At 45.3% G+C, this 24025-nt stretch overlaps 1 protein-coding gene across 4 annotated transcripts; it reads right to left on the minus strand.

Annotated features, from left to right (window-relative positions):
* Positions 1–1558: 1558 nt before the first annotated feature.
* GALR3 (galanin receptor 3) lies at positions 1559–23493 on the minus strand. Of its 4 annotated transcripts, none has more exons than XM_075573710.1 (4): positions 22803–23493; positions 16346–16614; positions 7657–8051; positions 1559–4385 (listed from the first exon to the last, which is right to left on the minus strand). In XM_075573710.1, the coding sequence occupies exons 3-4, from the start codon at positions 8001–8003 to the stop codon at positions 3578–3580; spliced, it is 1155 nt and encodes a 384-aa protein (XP_075429825.1). In that variant the 5' UTR covers positions 8004–8051; positions 16346–16614; positions 22803–23493; the 3' UTR covers positions 1559–3577. The 4 variants fall into 4 exon arrangements, with proteins under 4 accessions (XP_075429825.1, XP_075429823.1, XP_075429824.1 ...); XM_075573708.1 differs by having other exon boundaries at positions 22778–23493; XM_075573709.1 differs by lacking the exon at positions 16346–16614.
* Positions 23494–24025: the final 532 nt, after the last annotated feature.

Raw genomic sequence — 24025 nt, forward strand, 5'->3', positions numbered from 1 at the left:
TACCTATCTCTCTACCGACTATACATATCTCTCTACCATTTATACCTATCTGTCTATCATCTATACCTATCTCTCTACCATCTATACCACTCTCATATTCCCAGAAGAACCCGACAGACTGGCGAAACGCGTTGGTCTTTTTGGACCTTGGAGGCCACCGTACCAACTGGCTGGAGTTCCTGCTTGCTGACGTCAGAGGCCCCAATCGATCTGCCGGTGAGAGCAGAGACGCAGGCTACCACACGTGGAGGGCGTGTCAGACGAGCAGCTGTTTATACCGGGATAGGGTTGGAGTGCGCCCCAAGTTACTCCCTGCTTACCTACATCGGGGTGATTGTGAGTTTGAAATTTCCCCTTTTTGTTGTTTGTGCAAGGAGTTAATACGTTAATGCACCATCCATTCTGCATTTGTGTTTTTCCCTACATATCTACAATGGAGATTTAAAGCAAGATGCCTGGTTCAACGGAGCATGAAATGCCCAGGGGAGTGCTACTACATAGGTGAGACGGGACAGGGGCTAAACAAGAGAATGAATCTGCATTGCCACAGCATCACACGCAGCACAAGAGACAGTCCTGTCGGCGAACATTTCTCTTACTCTGGCCATAAGATGAACAATCTGAATGTGGCTATACTCAAAGGTAATCTTAGCACACCGAAAGAGAGATGGTTGCATGAATACAAATGTATGCAACTGTTAGGGGCACTTAGTGGTGGCCTAAACCGAGACCACAGTTTCATGAGTCACTACTGACACGAGAACTCTCTTCCCATGAGTGCTAGAGGCCATATCTATACATACTGTACTGCGCTATATGTATGCACACACAGCTGTCTCTTACATATACTAATACTCTATGTAATTCCATCCCTATATAGGGACCACATAGTATATACACACACTTTTAGTAATGCAACACCCGCTTACATTTCCACACCTACCCACACAATTGATATACACTCCCACTCCACACACACCTTCTGTAAAGCACTGTATACACTGTGGGCGCTTTATAAATTTATATTTACATACATACACACATATGCTCTTACATCTCTAACATTCAGGGACTATTTAACACCTCAAGTCATAAATCGCATACTGCACAGGGGGGAGGGATAGGTTTCAGTCACAGATACATTCCAGGATGCGCTGTTTGTAAGTAAAACCCTTGCTTGCTTTACTCATTGTAATATCACCGGAAGAAGAGATCAGTGTATCTCGAAAGCTCGCACAAATAAAAGCATTTCGTTAGCCACAGAACGGTATCGTCTATTTGCTTTTATTTTATATATACTATATATATATATATATATATAAATATATATATGTATCCTTCTAATAGCGCTTACCTGTTTAATTTATCTAGAAATCAGACACAGTACCACTTTAACTGTTGGTTGTTATCACCTCTTGGGGCCATGTCATTTCCATTGTCCAAATGTAGATTAGATTGCCATCTCTTCAGGTGAGAGACACATTATGTGGAGTTCATCAGTGCTTCCACTGATATGATCAAACCAATGACCTTTCACCCCTCCTCCCTCTATCCAATATAAATGAGCAGAGATGAGTTTTCTAGTGTGGTTAAAGATGCTTTATTTACATTAGTAATGTATCTTGCAGCAGGTTCTACATACAGTACATAGTAAAAGGACAAAGAGGAGAGGGAGGGCAGAGAATTTGGGAGGCCTCCTAATGAAGGGGGAGAGGAAAAAGGTGATCGATAGATTGAGGGAGAAAAGAAATACGAAAGGAGTAGCCCCAAAATATTCCTTTTTAGAGCAATGTGGCCCCTTCGGCAGTGAAGAAGTTAAAAACCAGAAGCAGCTTGACTTTAAAGATGGAAAATGGTCCATGCTATCTCAATTTAACCTTTTTAGCACTGGCAAAACCTTGTAATTCTTCAGCTTTTGCTGGAATTAATGAATGGGCGTCATAGTTTGCGAGCCCGGTAAATAAGGGGCAAAGTCATTATAAAGCCTGACACATTGCCTTCATGACGTGGCGGCTGCATTTTAATTTCCCTAATGGACGGGGAATAACAGAGATCGATGTCTGCAGAAGCTTCATCGGAAATCCAGCTCAGATTTGAAAGTTATTTGAAGAAAGAGGTTGAATTCTTATTTCAAATATAAATAGCACTTGTGAGCACATTCACATGTCTCAGACAGACCCTGCTTTTCCTCATTATCTCTTAGCATACAGTGCTTCTACTCCAATCAGGGATTCTGGGTAATGACATGCAAACGAGCCCACTGTCACCTTTTGCTTCAAATCCATTTTTAGATGGATCCCTATAAGCTTCTGCCTGTCGTAATAGACTTCTTTTCAGCACAGTCTGGGTTATAGAAGTGCAGAGCCAGTAACCCTTCTCACAAACAGTTGTTTCCACCTTTTGGATCTCATCAGGGTGAGGCTGGTTGTACTGACTTTGCCAATGTGAACCTGGGATAGGTTTCAACCACACATTATACTGTATAAGTTATGGTTGGAATATTTCAAATCTGCCGTCCAATAACATTGCTCAAATAAAGACTTCTTTATAAATCACCACCTTCTGATTTCCTACAGACCAGTCACCTCTGGTTTTCCATGTCTCGCAGATTTTCCGTATCTAACTGATTTAAAGTCTATGTTGCTGATTTGGAATCTGTCTCGCTGATTTGGAGTCTGTCTCCCTGATTTGGAGTCTGTCTCCCTGATTTGGAGTCTGTCCCACTGATTTGGAGTCTGTCCCACTGATTTGGAGTCTGTCCCACTGATTTGGAGTCTGTCTCACTGATTTGGAGTCTGTCTCCCTGATTTGGAGTCTGTCCCACTGATTTGGAGTCTGTCCCACTGATTTGGAGTCTGTCTCCCTGATTTGGAGTCTGTCTCCCTGATTTGGAGTCTGTCTCGCTGATTTGGAGTCTGTCTCACTGATTTGGAGTCTGTCTCCCTGATTTGGAGTCTGTCTCCCTGATTTGGAGTCTGTCTCACTGATTTGGAGACGGGTATAATCAACTTAGAAATGCTGCGTTCTTTCTACTTTCTCCCTGATAAACATCCCCCCCCGTCCCCAGTCCCCATATACAACAGAATACAAATTGGATCTCCCTTATTTCCTCTTAAATCATAAGAAGACAGTATGCGTTCATATCAAATATATTAATATAGGGATTGCATTTTAAGGGTAAGATGTGGAGATACTTGGCAGTACTATACAGTGCAGAATGTTCAGTTTTCAGAAAAGGATAGCTGAAGTTTCTTCTCCTAACATAAAAAATGGATTCACAATTTAGACAGTATAAACGTTAGAAGCTCACAAAAGCCCATTGCAGCATTGACAGTGTATGCAGGCACAAAGGGTCCCAGCGCCGAAGAGCTTACAATCTAATGTTATGGTGCCTGAGGTACAGGGAGATAGAATGACTTGCCTTAGGTCGGTAGGAGAGCTCACAAGGGGATCTGAACCATGTTCAACCACTTCAAAGGCAGCAATTTCTCCTTCAGCCCTACTGCGTTCTATATTTGCAACCACATGGGACTGTGGTGGCAGCAATGGAGGGTCCCATCTTATGGCATGCACCTTCTTATGCTGTATGTGTTTGGAACCCCACAGCCTTGGGCAGACGTGTGCCCCAACATTCTCCCACCTCTTTGTGGCTCAGGGTGCCCTCTAGGTTACTCCTCTCCAGGCCCTCCTCTCTTGCAGCCCTCCCTCCATGCCCCCTCTCTTCCTGGACCTGGGTGACCTCGGTGTGCCCAGCGTAGAAGCCAGCCACCGTGTTAGCAGCTTGGACCGCGTGGACCTTGTTCCGTGCCCTCTTCTGGGTGAGCAGGCAGGTGAAGACCTGCTTGAACCTCTTGCGGAAGTGCTTAGAGATGAGGGCATAGACAATAGGATTGAGGCAGGAGTTAGCGTAGGACATGCAGTGGGACACCAGGCGGAAGGCATAGGTGGCTCTGTTGAAGGGGAAATGGCCAAACCAGAAGCAGAGGATGACCAGGTGATGGGGCAGCCAACAGATACAGAAGAGGACGGCCACAATGACTATCATTTTGGTCACCTTGTGTTTGGCCTTACGAGACTCAGAGGCCGTCTTCACTGGGTCCACCGAGGTCCACAGGAAGCAGATGGTCCTGGCGTAGGACAGACCCAAGATGACCACAGGGAGCAGGTACCCGACGACGAAGGTGGAGACATCCATGATTTTCCGCCTTTGGTCCTCCCAGTTGGGAATGCAGATAGGCACCTGGTTGTAGAGGATAATGTGGTAGTAGCTCAGGTAAGGGCCTGCAAACAGTATGGAGAGGGCCCATATGACCCCGATGGTGGCCAAAGCATTCCGCGAGGTCCGAAGGTCTCTGGACTTGAGCGGGTAGCGAATGGCGAGATACCTGCAGATAGAGAGAAGAGGGATGGAGGAATTTCAGGTTTGGAGACAGTGACATCAACACTTAAAACTTGAAAACTGAGCAAATATTTTGTAATTAAACATGTTAACCTCCTAACAGAGCCTTGTGAGAACACGCAGAGCATTGTAATAACATACAGAGCCTCGTATTAACACGCAGAGCATTGTAATAACATGCAGAGCCTCGTATGAACATGCTCAGCATCGTAATAACACGCAGAGCATTGTAATAACATGCAGCGCCTCGTAATAACATGCAGAAACTCGTAATAACACGCAGAGCATTGTAATAACATGCAGCGCCTCGTAATAACATGCAGAAACTCGTAATAACACGCAGAGCATTGTAATAACATGCAGCGCTTCGTAATAACACGCAGAGCAATGTAATAACATGCAGCGCCTCGTAATAACATGCAGCGCCTCGTAATAACACGCAGAGCAATGTAATAACACGCAGCGCCTCGTAATAACACACAGAGCAATGTAATAACATGCAGAACCTCGTAATAACACACAGAGCATTGTAATAACACGCAGAGTCTCGTAATAACACACAGTACCTTGTAAGAACACGCAGAGCAATGTAATAACACACAGAGCCTCGTAATAACACGCAGTACCTTGTGATAACACGCAGAGCATTGTAATAACACGCAGTCTCATAATAACACGTAGAGCAATGTAATAACAGGCAACACCTCGTAATAACACCCAGAGCCTTGTAATAACACACAGAGCAATATAATAATACAGAGCAATGTAATAACACACAGAGCAATATAATAATACAGAGCAATGTAATAACACACAGAGCAATATAATAATACAGAGCAATGTAATAACACACAGAGCAATATAATAATACACAGATCAATGTAATAACATGCAGTGCCCCGTGATAGCATGCAGAACCTAATAACAACACGCAGAGCAATGTAATAACAGGCAACACCTTGTAATAACACGCAGAGCCTTGTAATAACATGCAGAGCCTTGACATAAGACACAGAGCAATGTAATAACATGCAGAGCCTTGACATAAGACACAGAGCAATGTAATAACATGCAGTGCCTCACAATAACACACAGAGCCTTGTAATAACACGCAGCACATTGTAAAAACACGCAGTGCCTTGTAATAGCATGCATAGCCTCGTAATAACACGCAGAGCAATGTAATAACATGCAGAGTCTCGTAATAACATGTAGCACCTCGTTATAACATGCAGAGCCTCCTAATAATGGCCCGATGGACATCCAGTCCTAGATGCTCCTAATCCACTGTGATTTCCAGTTCTAGCGGTACCATACTCCCAATCCTCTGTAATAAGAGTCCTAGAGGTACCATGCTCCCAATCCTCTGTAATAAGAGTCCTAGAGGTACCATGCTCCCAATCCACTGCAATAGAGTCCTAGAGGTACCATGCTTCCAATCCAGTGTCATCCAGTCCTATTGGTACCATGCTCCCCTGACCCCTGTGGCATTCAGTCCTAGAGGTACCATGCTCCCTTGACCTCTGTGGCAGGGCCGCAGTATGTAAATCCGCTAGCAGAGATTATCCATGCTTACAGTAGGTCAGTGTTCCCGTCACCGGCTGAGATTAAACCGAGCACGGGCCAGACACAGGAGGTCACCCCACAAGTGTCACAGCAGCAGAGGACACAAGAAGAGGGAGAGAGAGAGAAAGGCAGAGAGAGGGGGAGGCAGAGAGAGAGGGAGGCAGAGAGAGAGGGAGGCAGAGAGAGAGGGAGGCAGAAACAGAGAGAGAGAGGCAGAAACAGAGAGAGAGAGGCAGAGAGAGGAAGAGAGAGCGGGAGAGAGGCAGAGAGAAAGGGAGGCAGAGAGAAAGAAAGAGGAGAGAGGCAGAGAGAAGAAGAGAGGTAGAGAGGGAAGAGGAGACAGAGAGAGAGAGGCTGAGAGAAGAGAGAGGCTGAGAGAAGAGAGAAAGAGAGAGGCAGAGAAAGAGGGAGGCAGAGGCGGAGAGGGAAGATGAGACAGACAGAGAGAGAATGAAGAGGAGAGAGACAGAGGGGAGGAGAGAATGGGAAGAGCGAGGCAGAGAGAGTTTAGAGAGAGACAGAGAGAGAGGGAAGAGGAGACAGAACATGAGATTTATGATTTGAGAAACATTCCTTGGAAATGGAAACATTTGTTGGGACACAATAGAAATAAAGTCTCTATACTCGGAGGGTCCAAGTTTGCTGGGGACAATTCTGCCATCACACTGAGGCCTCTTGCTGGCGCCATGTGTAGCAGCTCTGATCCTATATCCAGTTATATGGACCCTATAGAGTTACAGAAGACACCCTACCACCAACTCACATCCTTCACTAATGGTTCTAACAGATACTGTAGGGCAGTGGCTAATCCCTGAAACATTAAGTCCTAGAGGTACCATGACCCCAATCCCCTGAGGCATCCAGTCCCAGATGTACCATAACCCCAATCCCCTGAGGCATGCAGTCCTAGAGGTATCATGACCGCAATCCCCTGAGGCATCCAGTCCTAGAGGTACCATAACCCTAATCCCCTGAGGCATGCAGTCCTAGAGGTATCATGACCCCAATCCCCTGAGACATCCAGTCCTAGAGGTATCATGACCGCAATCCCCTGAACCATCCAGTCCTAGAGGTATCTACAGAAAAAGCTACAAGAAATGAAAAGAGAAAGAGACCAGAGAAAGTGGACGAGACACAATGGGGGGGAGGGAAGGGTTTTTTTTGGGGGGGGGGGGGTAATAAAATTGGGGAGAGAAAGCAGTCAGGAAGATGGTAAACTGAGGCTAATATCTGCTTACAAGAGCCCTGATTACATTATATATACAAAATGTATCACCTGTCAGAGAGACACAGAGAGAGACCCAGACAGGCAGAAGAAAGAAAGAGAGAGAGAGAGAGACTAAAGTAAAGTAGAAAGGAAGAGAGAGGCTAAAGAAGAGAGGAAGAGAGAGATTGAAGAAGAGAGGAAGAGAGAGATTGAAGGAAAGAAGAGGAGAGATTTATTGTAGGATAATAAGGGAGCAACAGAGTGACACTGAGAAGAGAGATACACAGGGATAGAGATACTAAAGGAGAGATGGAGAGAGCGAGCGAAAGTGACAGAGTGGGAGAGAAAGGCAGAGATAGCAGGAAGAAGAGGGTGAGAGTGAAATGGAGGGAAAGAAAGGATGTGATAGAAAGAGATGGAAGGAAAGAGACATATAAGGAGACACACTGGTTAAAGGGCGGTGGGCACTGAAGCCCTTGTTTACCTGTCCACTGAGACGGCCGCCAGCGTGAAGCTGCTGGCATACATGGAGAGGTAGATGGAGAAGTGCACCGCTTTGCAGAGGAAAGCCCCAAAGAGCCACCCGTCCAGGGTGTATATGGTGGCCTGGAAGGGGACGCAGAGCAGGATGAAACACAGGTCCGCCACACCCAGGTTCAGGATGAACAGGTTGGTGGTGTTGTACTTGGTCTGTCCGTTTCTCAGCAGCACGGCCAGGACCAGCCCGTTCCCAACCGTGCCCAGGGCGAAGATCAGAGAGAAGACCACGGGCACGATGATCCCCCCTGGAGGCAGCTCCGAGGGCACCGATCCGTTCCATGCCTGGGACATGTCTCACCTCCCGACCCACGGGAGCCACTCACAGGAGGGACACCAACCCTACGGTGACAGGAATGGCAACACAGAGCTCAGTACGGGCGGGGACCGTGTCCCCTTACAGGACATACACAATGGGGTTGCAGTCCCCTAAACACCCACCCACACATATACATCCCTAAACATACAGATCCACACATATACATCGCTAATCACACCCACACACACATATATATCCCTAAGCACACACATCCACATATATACATTCCTAAACACCCACAACCACACATACACCCCTAAATACACACATTCACATATACATTCCTAAACACACACACCCACCCACACATATACATCCCTAAATACACAGATCCACACATATATCCCTAAAAACACATACCCACACATATACATCCCTAAACACAAAGATCCACACATATACATCCCTAAACAAACACACATATACATCCCTAAACACACACACCCACACATATACACCCCTAAACAAACACACATATACATCACTAAACACACACACATATACATACCAAAACACAGACACACACATACATCCCAAAACACACACACATGCTGAAACACACACATATACCTCCTTAAACACACACACACACATACATACATATATATATATATATATATATATATATATATATATATATATATATATATATACATGTAGAGGTATCAGTACCGTGTTAGCCGAGCTTCAATAATCAAAAAATAAATAGATGATACCGTTCTGTGGCTAACGAAATGCTTTTATTTGTGCGAGCTTTCGAGATACACTGATCTCTTCTTCCGGCGATGTTACAATGAATGAAGCAAGGATAACTTAAAAACAGTGTCTCTTGGAATGTTATCTGTGCTTGTATATATATATATACACACACAAATCCCTAAACACACACACACACACATCCCGAAACACACACACATATACATCACTAAACACACACACACATACATCCCTACACACACACACACACACACACACACACACACACACATACAACCCTAAACACACACACATACATCCCTACACACACACACACACACATCCCTAAACACACACATATATACACACAAATCCCTAAACGCACACACACACACACACACACATACACACATATGTGTGTGTGTGTGTGTGTGTGTGTGTGTGTGTGTGTGTGTGTGTGTGTGTGTGTGTGTGTGTGTGTGTGTGTGTGTGTGTGTGTGTGTGTGTGTGTGTTTGTGTAGGGATGTATGTGTGTGTTTGTTTAGTGATGTATACATATATACACATACCTAAACACACAAAACACATAAATCCCTAAACACACACATATATTGTTACATAGTTACATAGTAGATAAGGTTGAAACAAGACATACGTCCATTAGGTTCAACCTATGCTAAATTTAGACAACAGATACTTTATCCTATATCTATACTTACTTATTGATCCAGAGGAAGGCAAACAAAAAACCCCATTAAAGGGGAAAATAAATTCCTTCCTTACTCCAAGAATTGGCAATCGAATTAATCCCTGGATCAACATCCTTCCCATGATTAATTATGTATGTGGTATATCCCTGAATACCTTTCCTTTCTAAAAAGATGTCCAACTTTTTTTTAAATAAATCTATTGTATCTGCCATCACAGTCTCCATGGGTAATGAATTCCACATTTTAACTGCCCTTACTGTAAAGAACCCTTTCCTTTGTTGCTGGTGAAATCTCCTTTCCTCCAACCTTAAGGGATGGCCCCAAGTCCTTTGTACTGCCCGTGGGATGAATAGTTCTTTTGAAAGCTCCTTGTATTGTCCCCGAATATATTTGTATATAGTTATCATATCCCCTCTTAGACGCCTCTTTTCTAATGTGAATAAATCTAATTTAGCTAGCCTCTCCTCATAAGTTAGATTGCCCATTACCCTTTATTAGTTTGGTGGCTCTTCTCTGCACTCTCTCTAGTTCCATAATGTACTTTCTTAGGATTGGTGCCCAAAATTGTACTCCATATTCAAGATGTGGTCTTACTAATGTTTTGTAAAGGGGCATAATTATGTTTACTTCCCTTCCATCCATTGCCCGTTTAATGCAAGATAAGATCTTGTTTGCCTTTGCAGCTACTGCATGACATTGGGCACTATTGCTAAGCCTGCTGTCTGCAAGCACTCCTAAATCCTTCTCCATCAAGGATTCCTCCAATATATCTTCATTTAATTTGTAAGTCGCCTTTTTATTCTTGCATCCCAAATGCATAACCTTACATTTATCTGTATTAAACCTCATCTGCCATTTACCTGCCCACGTTTCCAGTCTCTCCAAGTCCTTCTGAAGAGAAATTACATCCTGCTCTGATAGTACTACCTTACACAATTTAGTATCATCAGCAAAGATGGAGACTTTGCTCTCGATGCCAACCTCAGGGTCATTAATAAACAAGTTAAAAAGCAGGGGTCCCAGTATCAGCACTCACTTCTGATACTTATCGAGGGGATCAGGAGCGGGATTCACCCCTGTATGTAACATTGTCCAATAGGGCAAACAACTGACACGCAGGGAGTATTAGACATCCGTTACTACCACCGCTACATCAGCATTACGCTGCTATATGAGTATACCTTGTATGCTAGCCGTGACTACGGAGGTTCAGAGCATGGTTGAATACACAGCAAAACGTTAGCTACACATGCACATAGAGAGGATAGGCAGCATAGCTGCAGTTGATTTGTCCTCCATTTGTGTAGCGAAACGGGTTTACTCTGACTCAGAGAAAAACTAGAATCCCTATTATTATAGCATACACTGCTGTTTTAGGCTATATTATATAGCATGTGATGAGACATACCATCAGCAGCTTCATACCACCATACCCCTCTCCCTGGCCAGGGGGGTACAATCACCTACCTATACTAATTCAAGCAACCAGACACTGCCATCTCCAGACCGACAATAGGGGTCTATTCAATGGTAGCGATCCGCTATTACTGGCATAGTTCCACTTATCTGACACATTGCGTTATGATCAATTTGTACCCTCTTCTATGCACCATTAATTTTAATAGTTAATTTGAATAAAGATCATTTTAATATTTACATTCATCATTAGTGATAATTGAGTGCTATATTTAGCTGAGTTCTTTTTCTTTTGGTTTGCTATTAACACAATTCTCAGTCAACCACCTTATCCACATTATTAATACTTACCTGTTCAGCTTCCTTACCTCCCTTCTTCTTCCTTCTACCTTCCTTACCCGTCCCCCTTCCTTCCCATGGTATATATGTAACTATGTAATTATATACATTCCTAAACACACTCATCCACACATATACATCACTAAACACACACACACACAGGGCCGCCAACAGAAATCATGGGGCCCGGGACAAATGAAAGGAGCAGGCCCCCCCCCCCCCCGAACCCATAGCGCACCCCCCCCCCCAACCCATAGCGCACCTACCCATAGCGCACCTACCATCTTTTAGCACGCAACTTTTACTTAACTGTTTTCTTATTGTGATACAGAAAAAAAATATTACAATGCAACCTGTTTATTTTTATATTTTCAACAAAAGACATGTGACTGCCTGCCTGGGTGGGTGTGTGGGTGAGTGAATGACAGTAGAATGACAGTGGGTGGGTTTGGGTGAATGACAGTGGCTGGGTGAATGACAGTGGGTGGTTGGATCAAAGACAGTGGGTGGGTGGGTGGGTGGATGAATGACAGTTGGGTGAATGACGGTGGGTGGGTGAATGAATGACAGTGGGTGGGTGGATTGATGAATGACAGTGGGTGGGTGGATAAATGACATTGGGTGGGTGGGTGGATGACAGTGGGTGGGTTGATAAATGAATGAATGACAGTGGGTGGGTGGGTGGGTGGATGAATGAATGACAGTGGGTGGGTGGATGAATGAATGACAGTGGGTGGGTGGATGGTTGAATGAATGACAGTGGGTGGGTGAATGAATGACAGTGGTTGGGTGGATGAATGACAGTGGGTGGGTTTGGATGAATGAATGACAGTGGGTGGGTGGATGGATGAATGACAGTGGGTGGGTGGGTGGGTGGATGAATGACAGTGGGTTTGGATGGGTGTATGAATTACAGTGGGTGAATGAATGACAGTGGGTGGGTGCATGAATGACAGTGGGTGGGTGGATGGATGAATGACAGTGGGTGGGTGGGTGGGTGGATGAATGACAGTGGGTTTGGATGGGTGTATGAATGACAGTGGGTGGATGAATGACAGTGTGGGTGAATGACAGTGGGTGAATAACAGTGGGTGAATGATGGTGGGTGGGTGAATGACAGTGGGTGGGTGGGTGGATGGATGAATGACAGTGGGTGGATGGATGAATGACAGTGGGTGGGTGGATGAATGACAGTGGGTTTGGATGGGTAGATGAATGACAGTTGGATGAATGACAGTGGGTGGGTGGGTGAATGACAGTGGGTGAATGACAGTGGGTGAATAACAGTGGGTGAATGACGGTGGGTGGGTGGGTGAATGACAGTGGGTGGGTGGGTGAATGACAGTGGGTAGGTGGGTGAATGACAGTGGGTGGGTGAATGTTGAATGTTTGAATGACGATGGGTGGGTGGGTGAATGACAGTGGGTGGGTGGGTGGGTGAATGACAGTTGGTGGGTGAATGACAGTGGGTGGGTGAATGTTGAATGTTTGAATGACGGTGGATGGGAGACAGTGACTGGGTGGGTGGGAGACAGTGACTGGGTGACAGTGACTGGGTGGGTGGCAGACCATGATGGTGACTAGGAGACAGTGACTGGGTGGGTGGGTGGGTGAATGACGGTGGGTGGGGTGAATGATGGTTGGTGGATAGGTGGGTGAATGACGATGGGTGGGTGGGTGAATGACGGTGGGTGGGTTAGTAGACAGTGACTGGGTGGGTGGGAGACAGTGACTGAATGGGAGACAGTGACTGGGTGACAGTGACTGGGTGGGAGAGAGTGACTGGGTGACAGTGACTGGGTGGGAGAGAGTGACTGGGTGACAGTGACTGGGTGGGAGAGAGTAACTGGGTGACAGAGAGTGACTGGGTGACAGTGACTGGGTGGGAGAGAGTGACTGGGTGACAGTGACTGGGTGGGTGACAGTGACTAGGTGGGTGACAGTGACTAGGTGGGTGACAGTGACTGGGTGGGTCACAGTCAGTGACTGGGTGGGTGACAGTGACAGTGGGTGACAGTGGGTGACAGTGACAGTGGGTGACAGCGACTGGGTGGGGTGACTTACCTTGACCGGGTGGGTGCAGCTTGCCGCCGGACGCTTCCCCCTCCTGCCCCCAATATCCCCGCGGCAGCTGCCCGGGACGGGAGGTGGGCTTGGGTAGGGGGCGCGGGAGGTGGGCACGGGAGGTGGGCTCGGGGGGGCACTGGAGGTGGGCTCGGGGGAGGGGGCCACGGGAGGTGGGCTCGGGGGGCGCGCGGGAGGTGGGCGCGCGGGGAGCTGGCCGTGGGGGAAGCGGGCCGAAGAGGAGCTACTACTTCCCCCTCCGTCCCAAGTTGGGAGCGTGGGGGGAGGGAAGAGCGGGCCCTGCGCATGCGCGCCAGGACCGCGGGGAGTCGCCGCCATTTTTGTAACTTTTTTAATTTATTTAATTAACTGGCACCCGGGACGCCATTGCCCTTTGTCCCCTGCTGTTGGCGGCCCTGCACACACACACACATATATATATGTAACTATATATATTCCTAAACACACTTATCCACACATATACATCTCTAAACACACACACCAACACAAGAGAACTCTCTTCCCATGAGTGCTAAAGGCCATGTCTATACATACTGCGCTATATGAATGCACACACAGCTGTCTCTTACACATACAAATGTGCAATGTAATTCTATCGCTATACACCAATAGTGACCACATAGTATCTACACACATTAATAGTAATGCAACACCCTCTTACATTTCTACACCTACCCACACAATTGGTATACACTCCCACACACACCTCTTGTAAACCGCTGTATACACTGTGGGCGCTTTATACATTTATATTTACACACATACACTCACACTTACACATACACATAAACTTACATCACTAACATTCAGGGACCATTTAACACCTTAAGTCATAAATCGCATACTGCACAGGGGGAGGGATAAGCTTCAGTCAGATACATTTCAGGATGCGCTGTTTTTAAGTAAAAACCTTTCTTGCTTTATCCATTGTAACATCGCCGGAAGAGATCACGAAAGCTCGCACAAATAAAAGCATTTTGTTAGCCACAGAACGGTATCGTCTATTCGTTTTTGAGATATATATATATATATATATGTAGCCAGGTCCCCCAGGTTACCCTTATCTCCGCTGGTTGGGAGGATAGGGAAGGTTGCAGCGTGCAGGGAGTGCTTCGGTGCATCGGAGGCTCTGCAGTGACCTGAGCGATAGGGCGCCGCCATGTTTGTATTCGCACATGCGCGGTGAGCCCGTGGAGGTGGTAAGGGAGCAGGGGTCGCGCATGCGCAGCAAGAGGTTGCAAAGCCCGCGAAAGAGGAGCGGTTCCTATAGGGTGGAGCGCACGGGACTACGAGTCCCAGCAGCCATAGCGAGACCAGGTGACGCCAGGGAGCCAATAGGGTTGCTGTAATAACGGGAGGAAGGGTGAGAGGTTGCGCAGGGGAGCACGCCTTGGCAGAACCGAGCGGGAGGAGGAAGGAGAAGGAACTCTGTGTGTAGGGAGGCCAACAGCCCCTACACTAGGCCACATACCCCGGCCCAGTTAGGCCCTGAGTCCCCGTAGAGTGAAGCGGAAGTAGGGACCGGCCATCAGATAGGATACAGTTCCCCTTAGTATCTGCAGGAGAGTGGTACACCCAGAGACTGTTGCTATATCAATCCAGAGGTTTGGGCCCAGACCTCGGCCGCACAGCAGTCACCCACCGGGTGGGATCACCCCAGACGGTGTTCCTGGGATTCGTGCGACGTCTGACCCTTTGCGAAGTTCCTTGGCAGGCCCGAGCGCGGGAGCGCTCAGCAGGTAACATCATCAAGTGCACCAACTATATACATCTATCAGGACATAGTGGCTGCGCAGTCACACACATATACCTCACTTTGGGGGTGGGGGGAATATTGAGTGTGGGAACTGGACACGGTGTGGGTACACGGTGAAGGGGCCGCGTCCTGCGAGACTCATTAGCATCGTGTCTGCTCTAGGGAGGGACACCTGTTGATATATGCAAAGTTATGGTTACATTAGTAAAGTCATTGGTTATTTTATATGCTGTGTGTGTGAAGTAATACATTATTGTCCTGCGAGGAACCACTTCCACTCTGCTGGGAGCCATCGCAGGTGGAGGCGCTGCACTAAGTACGAGGTTATCAATATTAATACGAGTGCTCCAGGCTCTCCGTGGCGGAGGCTTAGGCCCTGCGAGCCAACAGGTTGTACAGCATTGGTAGCGTACTGTATTCAATAGGAAACAGGGCTACATATATATATATATATATACTTACACATCCCTAAACATACACACACATACATCCCTAAACACACATCCCTAAATATACACACACATACATCCCTAAACACACATCCCTAAATACACACACACATACATCCCTAAACACACACACATACATCCCTAAACACACGCACACATCCCTAAACACAAACACACACACAATCACTAAACACACACACATCCCTAAACACTAGGGTGACCATATTTGTCACAGCAAAAAACGTGACAAATGTCACACATGCGCAGTTGAATGACGAGCGCCAACTGCACATGCACAAAGAGTGCTTGCCGTATGCTCATGTGCGATCGGAGCTTGTCGTTTGTGCAAGCGCACAAGAGCACTAAAAACTGGGACATCTGGTCACTCTACTAAACACATATACACAAATAGACATGCATATACATCCTTAAACAAATACACAAACAGACATGCATATACATCCCTAAACACATATACACAAATAGACATGCATATACATCCCTAAACACATATACACAAATAGACATGCATATACATCCTTAAACAAATACACAAACAGACATGCATATACATCCCTAAACACATATACACAAATAGACATGCATACAGTATACATCCTTAAACAAATACACAAACAGACATGCATATACATCCCTAAACACACATACACAAACTGACATGCATACAGTATACATCCCTAAACACATATACACAAATGGACATGCATATACAGTTACGTCCGGAAATAATTGGACACTGATACAAGTTTTGTTATTTCGGCTGTGAACCAAAATATATTCAAGTTACAGTTAAATAATGAATATTGACTTAAAGTGCAGTCTATCAGCTTTAATTTAATACTCACATCCAAATTGGAGGAAGGGTTTAGGAATTACATCTCTTTAATATGTAGCCCTCTATTTTTCAAGGGACCAAAAGTAATTGGACAATTGACTCAAAATCTGTTTCATGGAAAGGTGTGGGCTATTCCTTCGTTATTTCATTATCAATTAAGCAGGTAAAAGGTCTGGAGTTGATTCCAGGTGTGGCATTCGCATTTGGAAGCTGTTGCTGTGAACCCACAACATGCGGTTAAAGGAGCCCTCGATGCAAGTGAAACAGGGCATCCTTAGGCTGCAAAAAAAAGAAAATCCATCAGAGAGATAACAGGAACATTAGGAGTGGACAAATTAACAGTTTGGTACATTCTGAGAAAAAAAAGAATGCACTGGTGAGCTCTGCATCACAAAAAGGCCTGGACGTCCACGAAAGACAATAGTGGTGGATGACCATACGATCCTTTCCATGGTAAAGAAAAACCCCTTCACAACATCCAGCCAAGTGAAGAGCACTCTCCAGGAGTAGGCATATCATTATCCAAATCTACCATAAAGAGAAGACTTCACAAGAGCAAATACAGAGGGTTCACCACAAGGTGCAGACCATTCATAAGCCTCATAAATAGAAAGGTCAGATTAGACTTTGCCAAACAATATCTAAAAAAGCCAGCCCAGTTCTGGAACAGCATTCTTTGGACAGATTAAACCAAGATCAACCTGTACCAGAATGATGGGAAGAAAAAAGTATGGAGAAGGCTTGGAACGGCTTATGGTCCGAAGCATACCACATCATCTGTAAAACACGGTGGAGGCAGTGTGATGGCATGGGCATGTATGGCTTACAATGGCACTGGGTCACTAGTGTTTATTGATGATGTGACAGATGACAGCCGGATGAATTCTGAAGTGTATAGGGATATATTGTCTGCTCAGAGTCAGCCAAATTCAGAGAAGTTGATTGGACGGTGCTTCACTTTACAGATGGACAATGACCCAAAACATACTGTGAAAGCAACCCAGGAGTTTTTAAAGGCAAAGAAGTGGAATATTCTGCAATGGCCGAGTCAATCACCTGATCCCAACCCGATTGAGCATGCATTTCACTTGCTGAAGACAAAACTTAAGGCAGAAAGACCCACGAACAAACAACAACTGAAGACAGCTGCAGTAAAGGCCTGGCAAAGCATCACAAAAGAGGGAACCCAGCGTTTGGTGATGTCCATGCGTTCCAGACTTCATGCAATCATTGCCTGCAAAGGATTCTCGACAAAGTATTAAAAATGAACATTTTATTTATGATTGTGTTAATTTGTCCAATTACATTTGAGCCCCAGAAATAAGGGGACTGTGTATGAAAATGGTTGCAATTCCTAAACGTCTCATATGATATTTTTATTCAACCCCTTGAATTAAAGCTGAAAGTCTGCACTTCTATTGCATCTTGGTTGTTTCATTTCAAATCCATTGTGGTGGCGTACAGAGCCAAAATTAAGAAAATTGTGTCAGTGTACAATTATTTCCGGACCTAACTGTACATCCCTAAACACATATACACAAACAGACATGCATATACATCCCTAAAAATACACACATATATGTTCCTAAACACAGAGCCATACACACCTCTCTCCCTAAACACACAGCCACACACATCCCTAAACACACAACCATACACATATACACACACAAACGGAACTAAATTTACATTCCTAAACACACAACTACACACATATACATCCCTAAACACACACAACTACACAAATATACATCCCTACACATACACACATACAGAAACTGACAAAACTATAAATCCCACACACATCTACACAATTATGTATCCTTAACCACAGACTGACAAAAATATACATTCCTAAATCCACACACACACACACACAAACGACAACAAACACTTATCTATACAAATATACATCACTCTGCACACAAACACACACACACACACACACACACACACATAAACAGACGCACACATATACTTCCTTCAACACACACAAAGACACTGATACAAATATACATCCCTTACCACACACATAAACCAATACACATACATATCTACAATCCGATATATAAACATACACACAAATATACATCCCTAAACACATACAAACCAACAAACACACATATCTACACAAATACATATCCCTAAACACACATATACAAACAGACATGCATATAGATCCCTAAACACATAAACACAAGCAGACATGCATATGCATCCCTAAACACATATACACAAACAGACATGCATTTACATCCCTAAACACCCATACACAAACAGACATGCATTTACATGCCTAAACACATATACACAAACAGACATGCATATGCATCCCTAAACACCCATACACAAACAGACATGCATATACACTGGCGACACACTTTATTCGAGCTCGGCTAGTCCCACGAATTCGGGTATACCCGGGTGTATTGAGGTTTGTGACTGTTTTCTGCCCGAGTGCATTGAGGTATTTTCCAGGCAGGGATTGAAGCATTTTATTCCCGCTGGCTGCAATACTGCACAGTATATATATATATATACTGCATTACAATTCATGAATTTATGCCATCTGGTAGACACGCGAAGCATTGCAGCCTATTAAATCCTAATCATTATCATTTAACAGATCAGCCGCCCGTCAGCCAGGCATGAACCCAGGCTGGGAAGGCAAACGCAACGGGGCTTGTCAGAGGTGAGGAGCGGCGCATTCCAGGTATCTGCCAGGTACATACCGGGTATTTGCTCGAATAAAGTGTGTCGGTGCAGTACATCCCTAAACACCCATACACAAACAGACATGCATATACATCCCTAAACACCCATACACAAACAGACATGCATATACATCCCTAAACACATATACACAAACAGACATGAATTTACATCCCTAAACACCCATACACAAACAGACATGCATATGCATCCCTAAACACATATACACAAACAGACATGCATTTACATCCCTAAAAATACACACATATATGTTCATTTATGTAACTGTATTTGTAACCATGTATTATTTGTCATATTAACTATGTCCAGGACATACGTGAAAACGAGAGGTAACTCTCAATGTATTACTTCCTGGTAAAACATTTTATAAATAAAAATGTTCCTAAACACAGAGCTATACAGACGGACACACCTCTCTCCCTAAACACACAGCCACACACATCCCTAAACACACAACCATACACATCCCTAAACACACAACCATACACATATACACACAAACAGAACGAAATTTACATTTCTAAACACACAACTATACACATATACATCCCTAAACACACACAACTACACAAATAAACATCCCTACACAAACACACATACAGAAAATGACAAAACTATACATCCCACACACATCTACACAATTATGCATCCTTAAACACAGACTGACAAAAATATACATTCCTAAATCCACACACACACACAAACGACAACATACACTTATCTACCAAAATATACATCACTCTGCACACAAACACACACACACACACACATAAACAGACGCACACATCTACTTCCCTCAACACACACAAAGACACTGACACAAATATACATCCCTTAACACACACATAAACCAATACACATACATATCTACAACAATGTGCATCCTTAAATAATATATACAAAGCTATACATATATACGTCCCTAAACATACCGACAAACCGATATATAAACATACACACAAATATACATCCCTAAACACATACAAACCAACAAACACACATATCAACACAAATACTGATCCCTAAACACACACACTTACACATCTACACAAATACACATCCCTAAACACACATCGACACAAATATACATCCCTAAACACCAACACATATCTACACAAACACATTCCTTAAAACAAACACACATATGTACACAAATACACATCCCTAAATAAATACACACACACATCTACACAAATATACATCCCTAAGCACACACACATTTACACAAATACACATCCCTAAACACAAACACATCTACACAAATACACATCCCTAAACACAAACACACATATGTAAACAAACATTCCTTAACACAAACACACATATGTACACAAATACACATCCCTACAAAACCAACTTATTCTCACAGGTCCCTTCTCAGTGTCTGCCCTGTCTGTATATAATATATGTATAGCACTTATACTGCTCTGCGTATATACAGGCATACCCCGCATTAACGTACGCAATTGGACCGGAGCATGTATGTAAAGCGAAAATGTACTTAAAGTGAAGCACTACCTTTTCCCACTTATCGATGCATGTACTGTACTGCAATCATTATATACGTGCATAACTGATGTAAATAACGCATTTGTAACAGGCTCTATAGTCTCCCCGCTTGCGCACAGCTTCGGTACAGGTATGGAGCCGGTATTGTTGTTCAGGACGTGATGACAGGCGCATGCGTGAGCTGCCGTTTGCCTATTGGGCGATATGTACTTACTCGCGAGTGTACTTAAAGTGAGTGTACTTAAAGCGGGGTATGCCTGTATATATATATTATATACATATATATATGCAGAGCAGTATAAGTGCTATACATATATCAGTTGTGCTCTGTGTCTGCTGTACATTATATTAAATCTGCACATACATATCTCGCTCTCTTTCTGCGTATGTGTATATATATTTTCATATATATATATATATATACACACATATGCAGAAAGAGAGCGATATATATATATATATATATATATATATATATATATATATATATATATATATACAAATAAATGTGTGTATGTCTGTATGTATGTGTGTGTGTCTGTTTGTGTATGTCTATAAATGATATATATATACAGAATGTGTGCATGGGGGCTCCTCTGTAAATTCTCTCTGTCTCTCTTTCTTTCCGTCTCTATTTCTCCCAATCCCGCTCCTGTTCCCTGTATATACTTATGAATAGATGTGTTCACAAGTAGCATGCGTGCACTGCACACACAGCGCAGCTCACACACACATGCGTGCCCTGCACACACAGCACAGCTCACACACACATGCGTGCCCTGCACACACAGCGCAGCTCACACACACATGCGTGCACTGCACACACAGCGCAGCTCACACACACATGCGTGCACTGCACACACAGCGCAGCTCACACACACATGCTTGCCCTGCACACACAGCACAGCTCACACACACATGCGTGCACTGCACACACAGCGCAGCTCACACACACATGCGTGCACTGCACACACAGCGCAGCTCACACACACACATGCGTGCCCTGCACACACAGCGCAGCTCACACACACATGAGTGCCCTGCACACACAGCGTAGCTCACACACACACGCGTGCCCTGTACAAACAGCGCAGCTCACATGCACTCACAGCGCAGATCACACACACGCGTGCCCTGCACACACAGCGCAGATCACACACACGCATGCCCTGCACACACAACGCAGATCACACACACGTGCCCTGCACACACAGCGCAGATCACACACACACACGCGTGCCCTGCACACACAGCGCAGCTCACACACACACGAGCCCTGCACTCAGCGCAGATCACACACACACGAGCCCTGCACTCAGCGCAGATCACACACACAGCGCAGCTCACACACACATTTGTGCCCTGCACACACAGCGCAGATCACACACACACAGCGCAGATCACACACACACACATTCGTGCCCTGCACACAGCGCAGCTCACACACACACGAGCCCTGCACTCAGCGCAGATCACACACACACGAGCCCTGCACTCAGCGCAGATCACACACACAGCGCAGCTCACACACACATTTGTGCCCTGCACACACAGCGCAGATCACACACACACAGCGCAGATCACACACACACACATTCGTGCCCTGCACTCAGCGCAGCTCACACACACGCGAGCCCTGCACTCAGCGCAGATCACACACACACACATTCGTGCCCTGCACTCAGCGCAGCTCACACACACGCGAGCCCTGCACTCAGCGCAGATCACACACACACACATTCGTGCCCTGCACACAGCGCAGCTCACACACACACAGCGCAGCTCACACACACATTCGTGCCCTGCACACACAGCGCAGATCACACACACACAGTGCAGATCACACACACACATTCGTGCCCTGCACTCAGCGCAGCTCACACACACGCGATCCCTGCACTCCGCGCAGCTCACACACACGCGAGCCCTGCACTCAGCGCAGATCACACACACACACATTCGTGCCCTGCACACACAGCGCAGATCACACACACACGCGGGCTCATTCCTCACTCTCGGCTTAGCTCTGATTAGAATTGTGTGCAGGTATTTCTCCCTGTAGATATTACACATATATAGATGTGAGCCTGTGTGTGGCTATGTGTGAGTCACATATAGATGTATGTATATACACATGGGGATATCTGTACGTTTCCGCATTGCTGTGCATGTGTATATAACAAATGTTGCCTTTCCTTACCTCCTGTCTCAGAAAGCATCCTCACCTCTCTCTCTCCAGCCTCTCTCCTCCTCTCAGATCTGTCTCTCTTCCCCTCTCTCCAGCCTCTCTCCTCCTCTCAGATCTGTCTCTCGTCCCTCTCTCCAGCCTCTCTCCTCCTCTCAGATCTGTCTTTCTTTCCCTCTCTCCAGCCTCCTCCTCTCAGATCTGTCCTCTTTCCCTCTCTCTCCTCCTCTCAGATCTGTCTCTCTTTCCCTCTCTCTCCTCCTCTCAGATCTGTCTCTCTTTCCCTCTCTCTCCTCTCAGATCTGTCTCTCTTTCCCTCTCTATCCTCCTCTCAGATCTGTCTCTCTTTCCCTCTCTCTCCTCCTATCAGATCTGTCTCTCTTTCCCTCTCTCTCCTCCTCTCAGATCTGTCTCTCTTTCCCTCTCTCTCCTCTCAGATCTGTCTCTCTTTCCCTCTCTCTCCTCCTCTCAGATCTGTCTCTCTTTCCCTCTCTCTCCTCCTCTCAGATCTGTCTCTCTTTCCCTCTCTCTCCTCTCAGATTTGTCTCTCTTTCCCTCTCTCTCCTCCTCTCAGATCTGTCTCTCTTTCCCTCTCTCTCCTCTCAGATTTGTCTCTCTTTCCCTCTCTCTCCTCCTCTCAGATTTGTCTCTCTTTCCCTCTCTCTCCTCCTCTCAGATACTTTCTCTTTACCTCTCTCCACCCTCAAATCTTTATTTCTCCAGCCTTCCTCTCCTCTCCTTTTTAACCTTTATATACAAAGACTTTACTTGTATAATTCACGCTGTGCTCCTTTCTATCTTTCTGTGCCCCCCCTCCTCTGTTTCTTCTCATTGTTATGTCTCTCTCCACCTGTTTCAGTATGTCTCTCCATATATATATATATAGTCACAGAAATATAGGGTGTGTGTGTGTGTGTGTGTGTGTGTGTGTGTGTGTGTGTGTGTGTATATATATATATACACATACATACACACATACATACATACTCCCTATCTTTCTGTGACTGTCTCTCTGTATAGCTGCCGTCTCCTTGCTATGGAAATTGCAAGCTCCATTTAACGCTCTCTGTCTCCTCTCTCTCTCTCCTTCTCTCACTCTCTGTCTCCTCTCTCTCTCCTTCTCTCACTCTCTGTCTCCTCTCTCACTCTCTGTCTCCTCTCTCTCTCCTTCTCTCACTCTCTGTCTCCTCTCTCTTTGTGTTGGTCTCATTCTCTCTGTTTCTCTCTCCCTCTCTGTGTTGGTCTCTTTGTGCCTGCGTGCTG

Source organism: Ascaphus truei, chromosome 17, assembly GCF_040206685.1.
Source record: "Ascaphus truei isolate aAscTru1 chromosome 17, aAscTru1.hap1, whole genome shotgun sequence".
Lineage (NCBI taxonomy): Eukaryota > Metazoa > Chordata > Amphibia > Anura > Ascaphidae > Ascaphus > Ascaphus truei.

Excerpts from the sequence above, each read along its gene's own strand:
- GALR3 (XM_075573709.1), bottom strand. The coding sequence starts at position 8,003 with ATGTCCCAGGCATGGAACGGATCGGTGCCCTCGGAGCTGCCTCCAGGG. Across the intron at positions 4,386-7,656 it reads GCGGCCGTCTCAGTGGACAG|GTATCTCGCCATTCGCTACC; the intron begins GTAAACAAGGGC and ends CTCTATCTGCAG.